Below are 20,007 nucleotides of genomic sequence, written 5' to 3'. Positions count from 1 at the left end.
CTTATTGCAGACTTCCCTTACAAGGTCGAACAGTGTGCTTCGGGAGCAGTGTATTGTCAGATCATCGACTCGGTCTTTCCGGGTAGTAGCGACAGTAGTGCTTGGGAGGTGCTGAAGTGTGTATCAGGACGTGTACCGTTGAAGAAAGTGAACTGGATGGCTAAGGTGGACTATGAGTATGTTCATAATTATAAGATATTACAGAGAGCCTTTGATCAATGCAACATAGCTAAGCATATTGATGTTGATAAGCTATGCAAGTAGTAGTAGTAGTAGTAGCAGTAGTAGTAGTAGTAGTAGTAGTAGTAGTAGTAGTAGTAGTAGTAGTAGCAGTAGTAGCAGTAGTAGCAGTAGTAGTAGTAGTAGTAGTAGTAGTAGTAGCAGTAGTAGCAGTAGTAGCAGTAGTAGTAGTAGTAGTAGTAGTAGTAGTAGTAGTAGCAGTAGTAGCAGTAGTAGCAGTAGTAGTAGTAGTAGTAGTAGTAGTAGCCTAGCATTGACCCTGTGCTATTATCAGGGGTAAGTTCCAGGACAACCTAGAGTTCTTGCAGTGGATGAAGGCATTCTACGATGGAGCTGTGTCGGCTGACATCGCCATGAGGTAAGTCGGAAGATAGACCATCCCCTTGGTACAGCTATGCTCTTCAGTTATGATCCCGTGGGGAGGCGACAGGGGTGTCAGTTGCCCCCTTGGGCAGCTAATGCGGCCCCTCCTAGCCTCGTTAATAAGGAAAACTATGCTTGCAGAAATGGAGGGGCTGCTCGTCCGGTTGGGAGGCCGGCAGGAGGGATGAAGACTAAAGGTGCATGTGATAGGAAGAATGGGTCCTTCGTAAAGGTGGTCCTCAGTTCCCTGCACTGGAGGCGTTAGACAAGTTCAAGTCGACCCGACGCGATTCGTGACTATCGAGGAGTATGAGGAGTTGAAGTAGGTCCTCGGCGCTGACCGGTGTGGGTCCCATGGTGTATTAGGGAGAGTGCACTGTGCTTGGAGAGGGAGAGGGACTTCTATTTCGGCAAGCTGAGGCAAGTGGAAATCCTCCTACAAGACGTTGATGTGAGGGGCCTTTGTTCCGGTTGCTGGGGAGTGTTAGGGGCGTATTAGGTGTCACAGAAGAGCACTGGAGAGTTGAAGGAGATGGTCCAGAGCATTCTGTAAGGCGTAGTAGTAGTGTTTACGGTATGGTATTGTTGCTACAGGTTTGCATCGGAGGAAGAGGGTGAGCTTATTGGGGAGGAGTTGGGCATGGACGAAGGAATGCATGGGGAGCATGCTGATGCTTTTGAGGAAGGCCCGATGGAGGCAGTAATGTGAGGGAATAGCAACTGCTACTATCACTATTAATTAACATCATCTCGATCATAATGCTGGGAGTTGGTATTGTCAATTCAAAATAGTACATAACTTGGAATCTGAGGTTCAGCACTGTAAGACACGGATCTGGTTCCGGCAATAGGAACAAATTACCAAGTCTGTTTCGTGGCAACTCAAAAAGGGAATCGTCGAGCAGTAGTCAATGGGCAAACGCCGATGTGGGAGGCGCTTGCTTACAGAATGGCCGATTATGATTCCCATCATTATCATGACGGCCAGCAGCAGCCTCGAAGGCCTCCGATGACGGCCTATCTTGGTAGGAATAATAACGGGAGTATATGCTCAGTGAAGAGGTAATAATAATAATTGTAGTCGTGCCAGTAGCATAGTCTCTTCAGGATATCCGACCGACGGCGGGAGCCTCAGTCCCTCTCAGTCGTGGAGCATAAGGATCGGCGGCCGAAGGCTGAGGAGAACGAAGAAAAACCAGTAGCCCCGAGGGATGGTGATCAAGTGGCCCTAAGAGGCCCCTCCTCCCCTCGCCCCATAACTGGGGGCTCCCCGTCTAGGAACACACCTCTGACTGCATCGAAATTCACACGTAAAGCAACAGACTTGGCGAAGTTTGCGTTCATATGCGGCCCTTAGGGTCAGTGAGAGATTTCCGAGGCTCGAGTCCAACAGCTTCGGTGATGAGGTCAGAGCACAGCCATCGGATAAACATATCTCCACCAATGCCAGCAAGGGCCCCTCCGGACCTTGGAGGGCCCGGGGAAGGAAACCCCTCAGTTGGAAGTGATACGTGAGTCTCAGGATCAAGCTGCTTACTTTCCTTGCTGTAGATCGTACGAGTCCGAGGAGACGCCACGTCTCACCCGAACGATCTCGAATGCATCTAGGGGACAAACCCAGGAGGGTAGGTAGGGTAGAGTCTTGACTTGTTCTACTGTGCATTCAGGAGGCCCATCCCATGGGGGAACGATCGAGGTCCGCCCCTCGTATCGTCGGCCCCCAACGGGCGTCTATAATGCCCCACCCTAGTACAGCTCAACTGCGGCCCTCTGGGAGCCTCATTTTCTTGTCGACCCCACGAGAGACGGCGATGCAAGGAGCTCCGGTGGGGTCTATCATGCGTGATGTCAAGGATGGATGGTATGAGTTTAGGTTTACTCCAATTCAGCGCCACATTCCTACTTCCGGAACCTGCCTGGCCTCGACAGTCTCCCCGTTAGTCGAAGGCTTTCCTTCACTGAACCCTATAGAATCCAAGCGCCCAGAATGCGCAGCAGCCTATTGGTGTAACATGATGCCTTGGGGGCTATGAAGTTGTTCAAATACGACTATTGAGTTGCCTGTCAGTGAAATGTTGACAACCTGTAACTTCGTGGAGTCGAGTTCCAAGCTTCCTTATTTAGTTTACCAATCCTTAGAATGTATTTCTAATATATTTATTATAGATTTATATATCCACTGTTATAGATTATCATTAGTATATACTAACCACAAATATATAGGTCTATATCCTGTTCTTGCGCAGCACCCCTTCAACCAGGAGAGTAACAACCAGTATAAGGGTATAACTGCAGGCTCAGTCGGTGCCTGGGCCCTGGCGTAAACTGGTAGACAATGTGTGTGAGTTCAAAGTCCAACGCCTACCACGACAACACGGCTTAGTTGGACCGGCGTCGATGCACATTGGCTTCCGAGGGATCAGTTTTAGCCTTTTAAATTGGCTACTTTCATCCTGCCAATGAGTTTTGTCCGTAGTAGTTTGGAGACACTGTGTTTTTACATACCAAATTTATATCAATTTTATATCGAATCGATAATATGCTAATAAATGATATAATTGTGCGACCAGTCATTCATCGAATTTATTCATACACCCCCAATTTTCCACATAAGTGGACTGTGGCCTCTACTAAGAATCCCCCAAGAACGAATGACTAACATTGACGACGAAAGCAACACCAAGATGATCCTTTCCGGATTTATCATATCCCAGATGTGTCCTCAACACCAACGTCGCATAGTAGCGGAGTCAACGGCATCATCTTGAGCACAGACTATAAATAGTAGTAATTACTAGAAACTGAAATAATACGGCAGTATGAACAGACGCCCCACTAGTAATGGGGCATTAGTCTTCGTAGAAGCAGCTCCCTTAGGCGGCGAGCTTCTTAGCCTTTTCACAAATGTTCTCCGGAGTGAAGCCGAACTTGGCCTTGACATCCTTGGCGGGACCAGAGGCTCCGAATGTGGACATGGCGATCCAGTCATCAGCATATCTTTCGAAACCGAGGGGACTGGCGGCCTCAACCATCAACCTCTCGACACCCTCAGGGAAAACAACCTTCTTGTAGTCATCAATCTGCTTCTCGAAAAGATCCCAAGAAGGCATAGACACAACACGAGCATCAACGCCCTGCTCGGCCAGCAACTTCTTAGCCTCCACAGACTGGAGAACCTCAGTGCCACTGGCGACAATGATGACCTTCTTGTCACCCTTACCAGAGAAATCATCAATAATATAAGCGCCCTTCATAGCACCCTCAGGAGAGGAATGGTCGAAGGTGGGAAGTCCAGAACGACTAAGAATAAGAGTAGTAGGACCCTGCTTGTTGTTCAAGTAGGCCATATAGGCACCGACGGTTTCGCGGCCATCACATGGTCTGATGGTGCTCATGTTAGGGGTAGCACGCAACAAGGGGAGCATCTCAATAGGCTGATGAGTAGGACCATCCTCACCGAGATCGATGGAGTCATGAGTCATGACATAGAGGACCTGCTGCTGAGACAGGCAAGAGAGCCTGACAGCACCCCAGCAGTAGCCAATGAAGTTGACAAAGGTGGCTCCGAAGGGAAGGAAGCCGCCATAGGCGTGCATACCATTCAAGATAGCAGCCATACCGTGCTCGCGGATACCGAACTCCATGTAGCGGTTCTGCATGGCACCCTTCTGCATGACGGGGAAGCTGCCCATATTGGTCATGTTAGAGGCAGTAAGATCAGCAGAGCCTCCAACAACCTCAGGGAGGCGCTTCATGAGAGCAGCAAGGACCTCACCACTGGTGACACGAGTGGCCTTAGCCTTGTCACCAGGCTGATACTTGGGGATGCACTCGTCCAAATCGATGGGCAATTCTCCCTTGAAACGTCTGACGAGCTCAGCGTACTCAGTAGGATAGGCCTGGGCGAACTTAGCAAGGAGATCATCCCACTCCTTGTTGGCCTTCTCACCGCGAGCAAGGGCGCTCTGGTAGAGACTGCGGACCTCAGCGGGGATCTCAAAGTGCTTCTCAGGGTCGAAGCCAAACTCCGTCTTAACATTGGCGAGATCCTCGTCACCCAAGGGGGAGCCATGGACCTTAGACGTGCCCTGCTTGGCGGAGCCGTAACCGATAGTGGTATGGACCTTGATGATAGTAGGCTTGTCGGTGCACTTCTTGGCCTCCTCAATCTTGGCTAGGATATCAGTGAGATCAGTATCGCCCTTAGCGACCTCAAGGACCTGCCACTGCATACCTTCGAACCTCTTAGTGATGTCCTCAGTGAATGCAACGTCAGTGTTGCCATCAATGGTGATATGGTTATCATCATAGAGCAGGATGAGATGACCAAGGCCATAGTGACCAGCAAGGGCACATGCCTCGGAGCTGATACCCTCCTCGAGGCAACCATCACCACAGATAGTATATGTGTAGTTGTTGAAGATCTCATACCCCTCACGGTTGTAAGTAGCAGCAAGGTTAGCTTGAGCAATAGCAAGGCCAACAGCGTTGGAGATGCCCTGACCAAGAGGGCCAGTAGTGACCTCCACACCTTCCAAGAGCTCTCGCTCAGGATGGCCAGCAGTCCTGGAACCCAACTGACGGAAGTTCTTCAGCTGGTCCATATCGACATCCTTGTAACCAGCAAGATGCATAAGCACATACTGCAAGGCACAGGCGTGGCCGTTGGAGAGGACGAAGCGATCCCTGTTCCACCACTGGGGGTTGGCAGCGTTGTACTTCATAGCGTGGGCATAAAGAGCATGACCCATAGGGGCACAGCCCATAGGGGCACCAGGATGACCAGACTTGGCCTTCTGGACCATCTCCGCTGCGGTGCATCTGGGAGAAGGAGGACCATCAACTCACTGAGTGGTGAAGTAGAGACTTACCGGATGGTGTTAATAGAAAGTTGATCCAATTCGCTGCCAGACATTGTTTTTCTCACTTTTGCTGCTGATTGAGCGTTGGGCATTTGTGAAGGGCGAGTGACGAGGCGTAGCTAAAAGGCGCAGCGCGTCCCCTTTACTGTGTTAGCTATGTTCATACCGGCGCATGTCGTGATGGTTTTATTCACCGAAATTGTGGTGAATTCAGTGCGTTCCTTCCTAGAGATTTAGGAATATTCAGGGATATGTCTATTGCTGATTCGACTGATGTAAGCGTCGGTGAGCATAGGCCCTCTGTTCTCCCCCTCTGAGGGTTTGTGTCGTTGGGGACAAGTCCATGGGCCCCTTCAGAGGTTCACCCAATCGTCCATCAACTCGTGTAAGGACCATCGTAACGCTAGTAAGAACAACATTAGCGTACTACAACGAAACACGATAACAAGTTACTTGATCGATACGGTAGGTTCTCATCAACGGCATTCGATGAGGGCCTTCTGAGGAAATCAGACTGGACTCTTCATAAACGAGTGCACTAAAGAGTCGCCGTTAGAGGCCTTACAGTGTGACTGGAGTAAGGCTCAAGGCTCCACCAAGGAGAGGGTTCAATGTCGTGACATTTGCTTACCCACGTACAGGTCCAGCGTTGAGGAAGTGCAAGATTCATCAAGTAAAGCAAGAACTAGTGCTCATTGTGTCGCCCGCTCGACTTGTTTCGGAGGAGCGTCGCCTTAGAATATCGAGGCCACAGCAGAAGGCTCAGGAGATAACCGTTGGCGACTACGCCAAGTCCCAGGGTCGCAGCTCGGTGTTCGAACATAGGTCTCCGACCCAACTCTTGGCTGCCCGAATCTTTTCTTTTCGCCGTGACGAGTAAGCCTCCTCACAGTATCGTCTCTCGTCACACCTTCGCCCTACTATCGCGTCTCGGCGGGCCCTTGGGCCCTACACATGTACCTGTACTTACTAGTACAATGCCTTCTGTCTCTGTTTTCGACTTTCACTTTTCAGCACTGGAGGGGCAAGGACAGAAATCTTGTGGCAGTGTTGCTCCTACTACCCAGGCTGTTGCCCCATGATCTACTTTTTTTACGGTGTATACGCATTACAAATAAAGGAGTATGATGTCTATGGGTAGGCCAGTGGGAGAGTGGCCTGTCTTCAGGTTGTTACGGTATTCAACACACAGCAATCTCGGTCATGTGGCCTCCTATTTCACCATTGAAAACTTCAAGGCGAGCGAGTTCATGCGGGAAGATAGAAACTCCAATTTTGACAGCGCGTGGATCTAGGAACTCTGATATAATAATAACTCCTATTTTGCGGGTAGGAACATCAACTTCGAGGTGGAAGCCTATGACTGGCCCCTAGACAATCCTAATTTTGTGATTTCACCCCATCCAACTCGTACCGCTCAAAAACCAAGTTTCATAACCAACCCTAATAGGAGGCTGTTTTGGTCGTAACTACGATAATCTTCAACATTCTCGAGATGAAGCCTATGAGATTTCGATTCTACTCAGTAGAGCGAGCGACATGATCGCAAGTTGATCCCACTTAAGCGCAATCCTGCCGGTGATTTGGGTCTCTTACCGTAAAAGTCTTACGAGGTTGTGTGGAAGGCGGACACCGTCTGTATGGACCTCGGTATGTACCCTTCTGGGCTTGACCAGTGGTAGAACGAAATTGATGTTCCTGCGTGCGAAGTAGGAGTTATTATTGTGTCGAAATCGAAATTCCTCAAACAGCGCACCTTCGAGATTGAAGTCTCCAGAACAGCGAAGCGAAGAATTGGAGGTTTCTGTGGGAGTATCTTTTCGCATGAACTCCCCTCGAGAGTGATGATATTAAGGTTAGCAAGGCATGGACCGCAGCCGCTGTATATTTCTGTAGTTAAATATTGAGGTATTTACCGAGGACTTCCTCATATTTCTCTTTTACTCAAAGGTTGGCTGTCATAGTGTTTGACGGGCTGTTGTGCATGTGTTGGTGACAATTTGAAGTTTCTGAGGAAATTTTAGTAAAATACTACAAGGTGGTATCAAAATCCTGGTTGGTGTTCTCCCCTCTAGTGCTCAGTACTTGTGAATGTACTTGTGCCGTATCAGAGATGCTTCACCTTATAACGGGAGTAGTCCATTTACGGCGTAGTGAAGTGATTCTATCATAGTATTTTCATGCTCTGTTGGTGACAATAGCAGACACGCTGTCCATATTCCTTACGAAGTTCTGATGCTCGTGTCTTTCCTCCACATCTGTATTCCCCTCAGGAGGTTGTTTCCCTTTTCCACTTAATGATGGGCATGGACCAACCCTCTGGTACTGTCGGCATCCCCTATCATCGAGCCCAGTCCAAGGGCTTTGACGTCGATTACGATCAGTCGAGAGGCTCCTTCATGGACCAGATACGACGGGCGCTCAAGAAGGCATTCTCGAGTGGTGACACGAGTAGCCCATCGAATCGACAACAGGGGGAATTTTACGCTTCTCAAGTGTCGTCATCGTATGCAACGGTGTCACGAAGAGTCGATCAGCAGGAGGCGGACAGTTTGGGGTCTAACTCGACAGAAGCTCCACCTTGTGAGGATCATGCGGCTGCTATGGTAGTAATATTACAGGATTTATGGACGACGCTGTGCATTTAGGCATCGCATGAAAGTTTCCATGTGCATCATCAGGCAAGTAGTCGGTGTAGTGGCAATAAACCACCAGTGTGGTCGTCAAGTCGCAGACCACCGCCTCCTGCCCGCCGTGTACCTCAGCCGTGCTCCTCTTCACGGTTCATCAACAATCCATCGTCGTCTCGTCTACATACGATGACGGCAGCTTCATCCGGTAGGCCCAACCCGTTTGTAGACGACTTGTGTTCTCGTCATATTGAAGGCATGCCTGGCAATGGAGCATTGATGCCAAGAGGAGGAGGAGGTAGTAGTAGTGTGGTCGATTCCCTTCCTTTTTCGGAAAATTTTTTACTCAGAATTTTTCCCCGACCGGAGGGCCACTGAGACTACGGTGTTTCCGTCTGAGGCAGAAGCCGTATTTGCGCGGATGCGCATGCTTGGTCAAAAGTGTAAGAACGATTCTGGTCGCCACAAGTTGAGTAGAGATCCTATTACTGGAGAGAAGTTGCTCGTTTTGCGGTAGAGCAATTTCGACTTTAACGATTGCTGTCTATTATAGTCTTGATAATATTGTTTATATTTGCTGGCGACGCCAGCACAGCTGTAGTCGCCGTTGACGTTAGAAGGTAGTTGATATGGCAATGTTCCTACTTGAAAGGAGCTCTATCATATCTACTGCCAAACTACGATGGTTTCCTCTCTCTGATTTACTGTTGGGTTCCCCTAGTTAGTTCGAGAAAGTGATAATTCTCATCAGCAGTTTCGAAGAGTGATCGAATAGACTACCCAAGGCAGAATTGACCAGTTGTCACTCCTTAATCGACATTTCCTCTACTAAAATGTAAATACTACTTCGTAAACGTATCATCATTATCAATCTCACGATGCATTTTGATCATACTAGTTATTGGTATACTAATAGCAGTCGACAGCCTATATGACATCTACAATGGGCACATTTTTAATCCTGATTTGATTTCTGGCAACGTTATCAACATCCCTGGGCACTTTTGTGACAATAACCAAAGACTTTTGTATCGAGAGAAGGATGGTGTTGAACAAAGTTGAGAGGACACATTGAAGCGAATAAGAGGTATTATACAACCATACCAAAACGTCACTATGCTGCCTCTCAATGGAAGAGTACCGAGAGTCACCATCATCAAGACGGCGACAAGTTCTCTACGACTATTGGGGCACTTCAATGTTACTCACCTCACTCTTCAATGTTTAGAGAAAATCTCGATGTAAACGATCGGACACCCTATTCACAGGTGGTACATCTTTCTTTACAAATGGTAATGTTTGGGAATAATGTAGTATAGTTACGAACGCCGCTGCTGCTGGTACTGATTTTGCCCGTGTCGCTGCATCTGGCGGCCTTGGTTCTGATGAGCTTGGTGGGCTGACAAAAAATGTTGATCAATAGTGACCAAGAATACCTCTAATATTACTTATGACTGCATTCGGGTTTTGGATCAGCTTCTCAACAGCCGAAGCGATGTGCTTGCCATACGTTACTTTACGAAGGTTAGGGAGGTCGAGCTAAGGATAATATTATTCGATCAACTCCAACGGTAAAAGTAGTCCTAATTACTTGTAGCATATTGACTAGATGTTCCCTGTTGGTCCCCTGGGATAATTCTAAGCATCTGTCAAGATGATCATCATTCCAAGGCTGCAATAGGTTCCACCGACTACTACCTCTGCACAACATAGTTGGCGAACTTGTCCACAGTCATTGAATGCAGCGGAGCATCGGGTCCAGCTGAGCCAATGACTGCTCCTATAATCTCATCTTGGTTTTGACGGCTACCACTCAGCAATGCCTAAAGATAAACTCCTCATAATCCGCGCGTGAGTTCCTTCATCCCGTGATTACTTTCTCCACCACATTACTGGCAAATTTGTGACAGCCATACTGTTCGATATTCGCCGCCACCGCCTTCACAACGGCATTCTTGAAATTATTAGGGCCATGCTCAACTACATGTTGCACGACATAGTTGCCGTACCTGGGAGCATGTTATCATTCATCTCCATTTCTCTACACTGATGCTTACTGATCCTGAGAGAGCATCCAGAGGTTCTCAACTACTTCCTGCATCAAAGGCTCCGACATTTCCTCGGGAAGTCGTTCGATCAAACGTTGGACCTACGTTACACTGCTGGTGGCCCTGAGGGGCAGATCTGATGACTTACCACACGGCAACCATAGCAGTGCAGCGACATGCGGGTAACGTTACCTCGGAATTCATCAACCTGAAAATAATTAAGATCATGCTGGGAGTGTCGGAGGAGGCAATATTACGATGAACCCCAAAGTCTGGGTAGGTAGAGTTTCGATACATTTTTGTATCACGTGGTTGCCGTTTTGGTCCTCAACGCAGTCGACAACATGTCCCTTCAATTCGTTGACTATCAAGACCTAAGAAAATCCATGGAACAACTACTATCTCGGGGAGGGGCATGTGTTCCCCAGCGAATGGCCGTGGGTTCGATCCCCAGTTCAAACATTCTCAATGACCCACCTGCTGCTCAGCGTTGACATTTTCCAACACCTTCTGGACAACCCGACAGCCGTACATGTGGAAAGACAGGCGAAGTATGTCCCCCAAGAGCTGCTCAGATAGAATAACCTAATCGCAATCACGGGTACTGTTGTTATGTTTTTGTCAATCTTGGGTGTTACAATGTGTTCCTCGGGCAAGTGATCAAAGAGCTTCTGAATGACATAGTTGCCGAAGGGATCAGTAGTCAGCTGCTGAGCACTGCTGAGAACGGCAAGAAATACATCATGGCGCTCCGATGGTGTCGCGGTCTCCAGAGCATTTTGTAAGAACCTATACAACAGCTCAGGCCCTAGGGGGTAGGACGATGGGATGATGGACGCACCTTGAGCCGTACTGGTCCATCGCCAGTTCAACTGCATCAGCAGCGACATCACCGAGTTTCATCCCAGGGGGGAGCTGTCCCCCACGGGCTCTCAGCTGTCCTAGTATATCTACAACAGCTCTATGTAGATGAACCTCAGGTGGATGCAATGATCTTACTCTGCGCACGCGTGCTGCCTACTTCCGAAGCTTGCATGCTATCACCACGGGACATACGAGAAGACCTCTGAGGCTTCGAAACAACAACTACCTCCCCTTACCACAGCAAAGAGAGCACCTACCTTAGACTGTTGACGAGGCCCTCGACGCTCCTGCTGCCCATCCCAGCTGCCTTGTCTGTACCTGCTACTACTCACTAGGCTACGAACCGCTCGAGCGGAGATCTACCCTCGTTGCCCGGCTTGCTGTTGTTGTTGTTGCTGCATGAACACCTGAGGAGCCCCAAGACCAGCAGTCGGCTGAGCAGTTTGTTGAGGAGGAGTGGTACCAGGGACGGGGACCTTATGGGAGAGAATATAACCATTTAGTGAATTATGGGACTTACCACGCGGACTTGCTGGTCTGGCCCGGGGACCTGAGGGGTAGTCTTAATCGGGGGATTCCATACTGCGCTGGAGGGCGCGGCAGTAGTAGCAGCAGCGGCTCCTCCTCCTTGTTGTTGTTGATACCCAGGCTGGGAGAAGTACCTCACGTAGGACGACATGACATACGATTGTCGAGTAACACTAGGATACATCCCAGTAGTGCCTAGGAGGCCTTGGTTGCCTTGAGTGGCCCCACCGTCCGACGCTTGAGCAGGAGGAGCCATGAACGGGAAGAACCTCGGCATTATGGGGGCTGGCTGCTGACCATCCTTAACTGCTTGAGCCTGGCCGAAGTTCACGTCGTAGGAGTAGCTAGGACTAGGGGTCTTAGGTATGAGCTCTCGCAGCCTGAAGAGTGCAGGGGTAGTGATAGGGGTGGTTGTTGTTGGCCTACTTCCTCTGCTGGACTGTATACTCCCCAGCTGGGCTCACATCCCAAGGCTCGGGGGCACTGTCGTTGTTGGTGGTCCCCTCCCCTCCTGGCCCGACCTGGCGAATACCTATTGAGGATGGTTATGATAATAATGAGAGAGGCAGTATACCAGGGACGACCAGTCTTGACTGCTCCTCGGGCCCAACAGCTGGAGGAAAGCCCGGAGGGGCTGCTGCTGCTGACTCGGTGAAGGCTTCGGGTTTTTGACTGTTGTTGTTGTTATTGTCAGTCATAGTGTAGTTGTTATGCGTACGATACGAGATGCCTTGTAAGTAGTACAGCGAGTGATGCTGGAGACCCTCGAGGGAGTAGTGGTAGCTATACTACAAATATAACTGAGAGGAAACATATCTTAGGTTACTCTTGGTATGATACGAAACAGGCCCGCTTCGATTCAACTCCGAAATTCTTGTAAACTTTGGGAGCCTCTATCCATCCAGCTGGGCTGCTGCCACTACTCGGTAACTCCATCTTCCTCATCGCGTATCAACTCCTTTGGAATTGCGCGCATGTGGGGAGGAGGAACAGATTAATAGGCGTTTAAAAATGACCTAATTGCATGTATTGCACGAAAAATGTCGAAGATTCGGAGCAGAGCCGTAGAGGAACGTGAGAAGGACTACTAGTGTGAGAAGGACGTAAAATACAAAATCCAAGGAAGAACGACAAAATCCAAGGAGATTTGTCGTTCGCTCTCAGCAGTTCGGGTTTCTGGTTGCCTTGTCGGGTTTCGGGTTTACCCTTTGACTCGTCTTCCTTGGATTTTGTCATTCTTCCTTGGATTTTGTATATCACACTGTGAGAAGGACATCAGCGATAATACAGTTGTTGTTGGTGACGTGAATGGTAGCATGTCCGTCCCTTGGCTCCTCGTACCAGCATGGCCGGCCAAGCATGCCCCTCCTGATATGATATTCGGGCCGGTAGCGTGGGAGGAGATGATGATTAGTATCGTGGAGATGACTGTGGTGGCATCAGTAGGAAGGGAGGCCCCTCAAGAACTATAATGATGTACATGCGTGTCAGCTACTCGGAGTAGTGGTGTTACGGTCGAGTATGTTGCCCGATGCATGGAAGAAGTCCCATGAGAAATCTCACAAGTATTCCCGCACGTCGGCAGAGCTACTTTTCGTGGTAGGCTTGGGGACATCCGAAAACCCCGTGATACGTTTCCGGAGGAACTCATTATGAATTTTCGACATGACCAGGGGCATGCCTTTCCATCAGTTTCCCATGTAAATGTCATCACATTGTGAACATTTTTCCCATTGCTATCAGCCCTGGGAATACGTTATCCTAGATCGGTCCCTGGGTAGAGCTTGCCGATCGATCAGGCTATTCACAACTCGATAGTCGTCCTACTATGTTTGATATCATATTTGTCATCAACTCGGGTAGGGCGGAACTGGTGGGCTCTGCATGCCTTTGCCTTTGAGATTGGGTATGAGATATTCGACACGGTGCACACCAACAGACGTAGGAGAGGGCCCCCGGTTGCTTCTGGGTAACCTTCCTAGAGACGGTGAAATTGGGACTATACGAATTCTAGTGGGATAGTGAATCGGACATTCCCTTCGAGTCGTAGCACGATGGGCAAGGCTTACAACTAGGCATTGGTTTCAGGTCTGTCCCCAGATGCTTTGATTCATCACATATGCTCACCAGTGGGTATAATAACATCAGCTTTCACCAAGGCCGATGTTAATCTGCTACTCCACTTGGCTGTGTGCATGGATGCATCGGGTGCGTGGTTGGCGATATGTAAACTGGTGTCGAGGCATTCGAAGAATGACTCGACTGGGGCTGTAACAAAGGGAGCTCTTCATTATAGGTGGATGCTCCTCGTGTAATACTCTGTCGGTCTGGTCACTAAATCGGCTGAGATTGGTCTTCGGCAGGTACCTACCTTGTAGAGTGCTCCTCCCTATGTACGACATAGTGTTCATCGTGTATCAGCTATGCTACCTAGAAAGTCCGTTTGGCACATGGACATTACCACCGGATTGGACTCGGCCCTATGTCTGGTCCATGGCTGTGCTCATGGCCTTCAACTGTTACTTCTGTTGGGTAGTAGTAGTAGCATGCGTTGGTTGGTGGTTGGTATTCGTCCGGTCAGATTATTGTTAAGAAGTCCTTCCCGAGTCGGTTCGCCAGAGTGACGAGTATCCGAGAGAGTGGTATTCATGAGGTTCCTCTGACAGACAGGTTAGTAAGCGGCTATGACCCTGTCGATGAGACGGAAGACTATACTATAATACAGCCCGTTATGGGAGGACGAGCAGTGTGATCATTTTTCGATTGACATTTCGAGAGAGTCGAGTTGTAGTTTTTGGGTGGCTCTGCTAACAGAAGCGGCAAATCCATTGATCCGACTCGTGCATTGTGAAGGTAACGCAGTCGCGTTTATCACTTGAGCAACGCCCCGGATGCCAACTGACTGAACCGAAGTTCAATCGAGTCAACTTTAGTAGTGGTTTGGTGGAGAATACAGTGCTTGATAATAGAGGTTCACTTTACTTGGTCTCTGCTTGCTTGCAAATGGAGTGTAACGTAAGAGATCAGCCCAGATGATCAACGTATGACAGCGAACTACTTCAACCTGCTGGGCACTCACAGACTCTGCTCGAATAATGGTTTAGCGATCGCCCCAAGGTATCTTTCCATGAACTGTAACCGTTTTGGATACTCTCGGACGTTATGTCGGAACGTACTTCTCTATTAGAGTTACTCATGTGCTACTAATGGTATAGTAGTCGGTGGGCTTTTGGCAACTGACTGGATTGGTGCATGCGTTATCGCCCGAGCCGTGTCAGGTAGTGCAAGATTCTCGCTACGGGAAAGATACGTTTGTTGTTCAGGTTCGATTGGATTGTGACACAATTTGTGTCGACCTTATCGGGATGTGAATGGTAGCATGTCCGTCCCTTGGCTCCTCGTACCAGCATGGCCGGCCAAACATGCCCCCCCTGATATGATATTTGGGCCGGTAGCATGGGAGGAGATGGTGATTAGTATCGTGGAGATGACTGTGGTGGAGGCGGTAAGAAGCGAATGTGTCAAGTTATGAGGGTATCTCTCATCTAGGTGCTTGGTTGGACACTGTTGAGATCAAGTTTCTTGCCCGCAGCATTGAGGAAACTGCCGGCGGAGTCGAGCAGATACTCGCGTCCTTCGGCAGACCTTATTCTGCTGGTGGGCTCGCTCTTGGGTATTCATTCGTTCCCTGCTGGAATCGAGCTTGGTCAGGCCCTTCACAGCTCGGTCGTCCTTGTACTCTGCCTAGTATCCTATCAGTCGTCAACACGTGAATGGAGGGACTGGTGGGCGGTTCAGGCTTTCTCGTTGGAGATAGGCTATGAGATATTCGACACGATCCATACCAACAAACGTAATGCGAAGACTTTCGCTCACTTGTCTCTCAAGCGTCTTGCTATTCGGTGCCCTGAGGTTGCTTCTGATGTGTCAGGTGTATCACCCTATGCCTTTATCCATCACATATGTTCGATCTTGGCAATCACGATGTCGGCATTCGCCATGTCAGACTACAACTTGGTACTCCACTTGGCGGTCTGCATGGAGTTCTCGGGCCTGTGGCTGGCTGCCTGCAAATTGGTATCGAGGCATTCGATCGCTGGTTTGTTCGGAAAGTCCAGTAAAGGAGGTGTGGATTCCAGATGGATGCTCGCCGTGTAATAAGATTCACCAGCGCCTGCTGCTATTTTCTAGGGCGGATATTGAGTTTGTAGCTTGCAAATCTTGTCAGTTCGGAGGTTGACCATATTATTTAGGGAACAGAGGACTTCTAATATCTCATTCTTTCATCCTATTGCTTTTGAATGGTTGTGGACGTGTATCAGACTGGCTCATTTTGATTAGTTCACGGTAGGTATCTCCCATGCCGAGTGCTTTTCCCTCTCTACGATGTCAGTCTAATAATTGTGCATTTGTGCTGTCTCGAGAGCCCTTCGGGGTCGTGGTCGTTGCCACCCCAATGGGCGAGGCCTTATGTTTGCTGCTATGCTGCTCTTTTCGCCTTCTATTGTTACTTCTGCTGGGTAATACTCTTCATCTCATCGACTGGTGGTGGAGTAATTCCTTTCAGGTGCTTGTGAAGAAGTCTCTTCCTGGACATTTTCGTCCTAGAGCACGCGAGCTCAGGACTATAGTAAGCGCTGAATATTAAGCATTGACTGCCTCCTTTGTGAAGTCTCCGCTCGGTGCAGGCTAGTCAACTATGGCGGATAATCATCTCTGTGGAACGGGTTTCGGTGTTTTGACCAGAGTAATTGGGTTGTAGTCGCTGATTAGTATGTCGGCCCCCGAAGAATTCGGGAAAGTTATCAAATGTCATGAACGACGAGTTCTGGTGGCGCATGCGGTCGTCTGGGATTCAACTATTTGTTCGTAGTCACTGTTCATGCTAAATCATACTATTTTCCAACCCACCCTGGAGGTGGCTGCATCTCGGACGTCTAATGCAGCTGCAGCGACACCAGCGTTGAGGTCTCCTATTGTATCGGGACTACAGCAAGCTACTGGACCGTACTGTGTTATATCTAAACCTTGCGTGTTAGAGTTGATAGCGCAAGAAGCGCAGGTGGTGACACGAAAGGCACATTGCGTATCGCTGATATGGTTGATCACAATGGGTGGAAATGTTTAGATTATTCGTACTGCGCGATTAGACCATGTTAGGAAGTTCGAGTGAAAATTTCTCGGTAGTGGTCGCTGCTTTAACGGCAGTCATCACTAATGATGTCATCAGAGTGACGAAGTCGTCTCATTTCTCTAGACGAGCATGTCTCTTGTTCAGGTACCTCTGCCCAGGTATACGTTGGAGAGTCTGCTAGCACTGGAGCATCTCAGCAAACATGAGAGAACAGCTCATCTGCTGCATAATTTGAAACGAGGTCGTCGTCTTTACTTGGGATAACTCGATGAAGTTGATGTTCGTAGGTGTGGCTATATGTGGTTACGAGCTACAATGCTATCCGTTTGGGTTTGGCTGCCAGCCGTCGGTTAAACACGTTGTTGATAATTACCTACAAGATTTTTACGATATAAGCAAGTGAGGTTGACTAGGGTCAAATGCCACGTGATTACCTTCTGCCTCAGACTACAAGCAGAGATGGGTGATAACATTGTATGGAGCCCGGAAGTGAAGACTGTGATGGATGGCATTTTTACAAGGCATAAAGGTGAATTTCGGGGATTGGGGTATAGTAGGTCTTCGTAACGAAGGGGTGGAGCTCACTCGGTCCGCGTTTGTTGATTCAATCAGTATCCTTGGCATATGTCCCCGGTTCGATCCCTGGGTTGGACATTTTCCATCAAAAAATGTCTTCGTGCATATCTCTTTGAGCTGTTCGAGAAACCGAGTTTTTCGATTTTTGCGCGAACCTCGGCATATAGAGGAGTCGTTTGATCTACCTGGTGGCTTCCTGCGCTTCGTAGTTAGGTCAGAATAATTCTGCACGCGCGCACGCACAACGCGAAAGTGCCGTTGTTGCGGTATATGTTTAAGTGGTACACTTGATCGTTTTGGAGCGCGTCGTGTCGTAAACAACAGGCTTTTCGCGTATCAACTCCGTCATTAGGCATCGAAGTTGTATTAGAAATTCCCATTTTCGTCGACCACAGTAGAGAATTTTCACTTCAATTTTCATATGGAATCTTTGATAACAATACGGGTAAGCTATTGACAATATGACACCAGACTGAGAGCTATGAGATTCCCAACGTCCTATCGGTGGTATCCTCCCACTGTACCGTCCTCACAAGCCTCGTATCAAACGAGCGTCGTATGGGAGGCATTGGCCATGGACACGGTCACGTCCATGATCAGGAGGGTTGATATCGAAAACCATGTGACACTATGCGATTTCTCCACGCATCTCCTTGGGGCTAGATGAAATGAGAATTACTCCGATTTCTATATTGTTTGTTACTGTAAACATCATCGCTATCGTCGTCGTTTTATTAGGTACTATGATCGATATCGCTAGGGGAGTTCTTGAATTCCAAGAGAGCGTTCGATCACAGGTAAGTATCGTCATTATCTCATCGCAACATTTACGTTAGTACGATGCCCGGTGCACACTCCTTCATACGCGAGAAGCCGTACCTGCTATCACTCACATAGAACGTAGATTAGACGACTTTTTCTCCACTAGAATTTCCTGCAGGTGAGCATGGGGGTAGCTCGGGTGTGGAAAGTGTTACGTAGATTGATGATATCTCACATACTGGCCTTAAACGAGATTAACGAGAAAGACCTAGCTGGAGAGAGGTGGCCGTCACCACATAGGAGCAGTAGTGATGAGAATATGCATATGCTGAACGAAAAGCCACGTATGGTTGGTAGGACAAAAGCGTGGACAAGATCGTTGCACGCATGCACATTCATTTAGGTTCTGTTACAACGAACACTATGCCGGTACTCGTGCTCCAGCAGGCCTACGAGGCTGCTAAATATATGTGTCGTAGAGACTATAATGGCTTAGCGCCAGGTACTCCCACTACTGTCTCCTCCTGAGATGAGCGCCTTCGTGACAGATTTAGTAGTGAATGGTATGTCACTGGAGGAGTACCTCACAGTGGCCCCACCACAACGCAGTTTCGCCTACGTCGTGCAACATCTTTTTTATATATTCCTCGAGATTCTTAAAGTAAGCTGATCGTCGTCCTCGTCGTCGTGATGCATCTACGATTGTGTTTCAGAATGCCATGAGAGCATCAGTTGAAAAGGCTTTGTTCGATAGTGGCGGAGACTATCAGCGATGTAAAGATGTTGGGTAAGCGCGCGTCTGTGACACATTCGGTGGAGTGTTGTTTTCTCTGCAGGTTGCCTCCTGTAACGGTAACCTTGCCTGATCTCTCTTCCATGTGGGACTTCGAGAGGACCATCAAAATAGCTGACCAGGGCTACGGTATGAAAAGAGAAATTTTGAAAAGGGTGAGTTAATGCGGAAGTGAATCGTTGGTGATGACAAATTTCAGGCGAGCTCATACTTCTACTCTTCGGCCACCCAGAAGCCCGACGGTACTCGGGAGCTTCCCGATTTTGACTCTCGAGCTCCGCTTGCCGGCTTCGGTTTCGGTCTCCCGATATCAAAAGTGATGGCCAGGTGGGTTCATCCTGTGTTTATCCAACTCGATGGCTTTTCCTAGATATTTCGAGGGCGATCTCGAAGTAAATAGTATACCAGGAGCAGGTAACTGTTGCGATGCCGTTGTACACACGATAGACCCTTACATGGCACAGGTACAGACGTTTATATTTATCTGTAACTTACTCTAGGGAAGATGGGACATTTTAAGCTTCGCCGACTTCAAGTGAATAGCAGCCCATGGTCCTCATTCAATGTGAATAGTTGCAATTCCTTCATGTGCTTGACAGTCCTCCGTTGAAGCCTCCTGGAGTTTTTGCTTGTGGAGAAAACCCGTCCTCGGCTCCTGTGATTCTTCGGTACAATATTACTAGACTGTTTCTGAAGGTTTTCGTCGTTTGGTTGTAGTAGTCTGGTACAAACGAGTAACAACCTGATGAAGCTTCCACACCCCTGTACCATTGCTCCTCCCGTTCCTCTGCGGGTTCGGTTTATTTGTTTGACTGGTTAAGGCTGTTGATGAACGTTTCACTCGTGGCTCGTACTATCCACCAAGTCAGACGTGTATAATTATGTTTCCACAAAAAACACCGCTTCCAGGATCGAGTTTTACATATGAAATCAAATCCTGGAAGCGCTCTTGAAGCTCAGGAGAGGTCTGTTGTTTCCCAATCCCAGTCGTCAAAGGGGTCGTCATGTCGGATAACACAACCAGGTAAGTGGCGAAGTAGGGATAGATAATCTTAATCATCCTCAATCCTACACATTTGGGCTCAGCGGGGGCCAGCCGTTTCATGCAGAGTCGGTTCATTAACAGAAGACGAAGCGAGAGGACTGTGGCGGGCGCCATTGGTGATTACGATACACATCTACCAGTGCCACAGGTCTATTGAAAACG

The 20,007-nt window shown here is 48.6% G+C and overlaps 5 protein-coding genes across 5 annotated transcripts in view; 3 read left to right on the top strand and 2 right to left on the bottom strand.

Moving 5' to 3' along the window:
* The window catches only part of Pmar_PMAR012397 (hypothetical protein), a gene marked incomplete at both ends in the record, with an annotated part of 5,464 nt that extends 4,152 nt beyond the window's left edge, over positions 1-1,312 (top strand). Inside the window, 8 exons of the mRNA XM_002787577.1 lie at positions 25-82; positions 128-260; positions 515-598; positions 646-806; positions 847-925; positions 970-1,054; positions 1,103-1,152; positions 1,198-1,312. Coding sequence (XP_002787623.1) covers positions 25-82; positions 128-260; positions 515-598; positions 646-806; positions 847-925; positions 970-1,054; positions 1,103-1,152; positions 1,198-1,312 — 765 coding nt within the window. The remainder of the gene's footprint in view (positions 1-24; positions 83-127; positions 261-514; positions 599-645; positions 807-846; positions 926-969; positions 1,055-1,102; positions 1,153-1,197) is intronic.
* A 1,982-nt stretch (positions 1,313-3,294) lies between these two features.
* Positions 3,295-5,872, bottom strand: Pmar_PMAR012396 (transketolase, putative). Its single transcript, XM_002787576.1, has 3 exons — positions 5,632-5,872; positions 5,475-5,584; positions 3,295-5,424 (listed from the first exon to the last, which is right to left on the bottom strand). The coding sequence occupies exons 2-3, from the start codon at positions 5,555-5,557 to the stop codon at positions 3,477-3,479; spliced, it is 2,031 nt and encodes a 676-aa protein (XP_002787622.1). The 5' UTR covers positions 5,558-5,584; positions 5,632-5,872; the 3' UTR covers positions 3,295-3,476.
* Positions 5,873-7,745: 1,873 nt separating this feature from the next.
* Positions 7,746-8,694, top strand: Pmar_PMAR012395 (hypothetical protein). The gene is made up of 3 exons (XM_002787575.1): positions 7,746-8,071; positions 8,114-8,393; positions 8,446-8,694. The coding sequence occupies exons 1-3, from the start codon at positions 7,763-7,765 to the stop codon at positions 8,610-8,612; spliced, it is 756 nt and encodes a 251-aa protein (XP_002787621.1). The 5' UTR covers positions 7,746-7,762; the 3' UTR covers positions 8,613-8,694.
* A 432-nt stretch (positions 8,695-9,126) lies between these two features.
* Positions 9,127-12,337, bottom strand: Pmar_PMAR012394 (pumilio, putative). Its single transcript, XM_002787574.1, has 18 exons — positions 12,110-12,337; positions 11,962-12,067; positions 11,718-11,915; positions 11,528-11,669; positions 11,371-11,483; positions 11,265-11,325; positions 11,143-11,215; positions 10,985-11,093; positions 10,782-10,932; positions 10,621-10,728; positions 10,401-10,517; positions 10,292-10,351; positions 10,153-10,244; positions 9,972-10,104; positions 9,794-9,918; positions 9,687-9,741; positions 9,544-9,634; positions 9,127-9,494 (listed from the first exon to the last, which is right to left on the bottom strand). Exons 1-18 carry the CDS (start codon positions 12,231-12,233, stop codon positions 9,415-9,417), a joined length of 1,938 nt encoding a protein of 645 aa, XP_002787620.1. The 5' UTR covers positions 12,234-12,337; the 3' UTR covers positions 9,127-9,414.
* A 1,589-nt stretch (positions 12,338-13,926) lies between these two features.
* Pmar_PMAR012393 (pyruvate dehydrogenase, putative) lies at positions 13,927-19,474 on the top strand (the record flags this gene model as incomplete). Its single annotated transcript, XM_002787573.1, has 21 exons — positions 13,927-14,067; positions 14,117-14,209; positions 14,723-14,813; positions 15,085-15,192; positions 15,353-15,689; positions 15,887-16,055; positions 16,103-16,165; positions 16,409-16,597; positions 16,814-16,910; positions 16,957-17,068; positions 17,116-17,198; positions 17,984-18,042; positions 18,082-18,185; positions 18,227-18,360; positions 18,411-18,509; positions 18,556-18,668; positions 18,721-18,794; positions 18,844-18,955; positions 19,000-19,127; positions 19,171-19,214; positions 19,265-19,474. The coding sequence occupies 21 exons, from the start codon at positions 13,927-13,929 to the stop codon at positions 19,288-19,290; spliced, it is 2,376 nt and encodes a 791-aa protein (XP_002787619.1). The 3' UTR covers positions 19,291-19,474.
* Between the last annotated feature and the right edge of the window lie 533 nt (positions 19,475-20,007).

The sequence above is a fragment of the Perkinsus marinus genome, assembly GCF_000006405.1.
Source record: "Perkinsus marinus ATCC 50983 genomic scaffold scf_1104296929318, whole genome shotgun sequence".
Classification (NCBI taxonomy): domain Eukaryota; phylum Perkinsozoa; order Perkinsida; family Perkinsidae; genus Perkinsus; species Perkinsus marinus.
The sequence above is the reverse complement of the archived record's forward strand: the minus strand, read 5'-3'. Positions and strand labels throughout refer to the sequence as shown.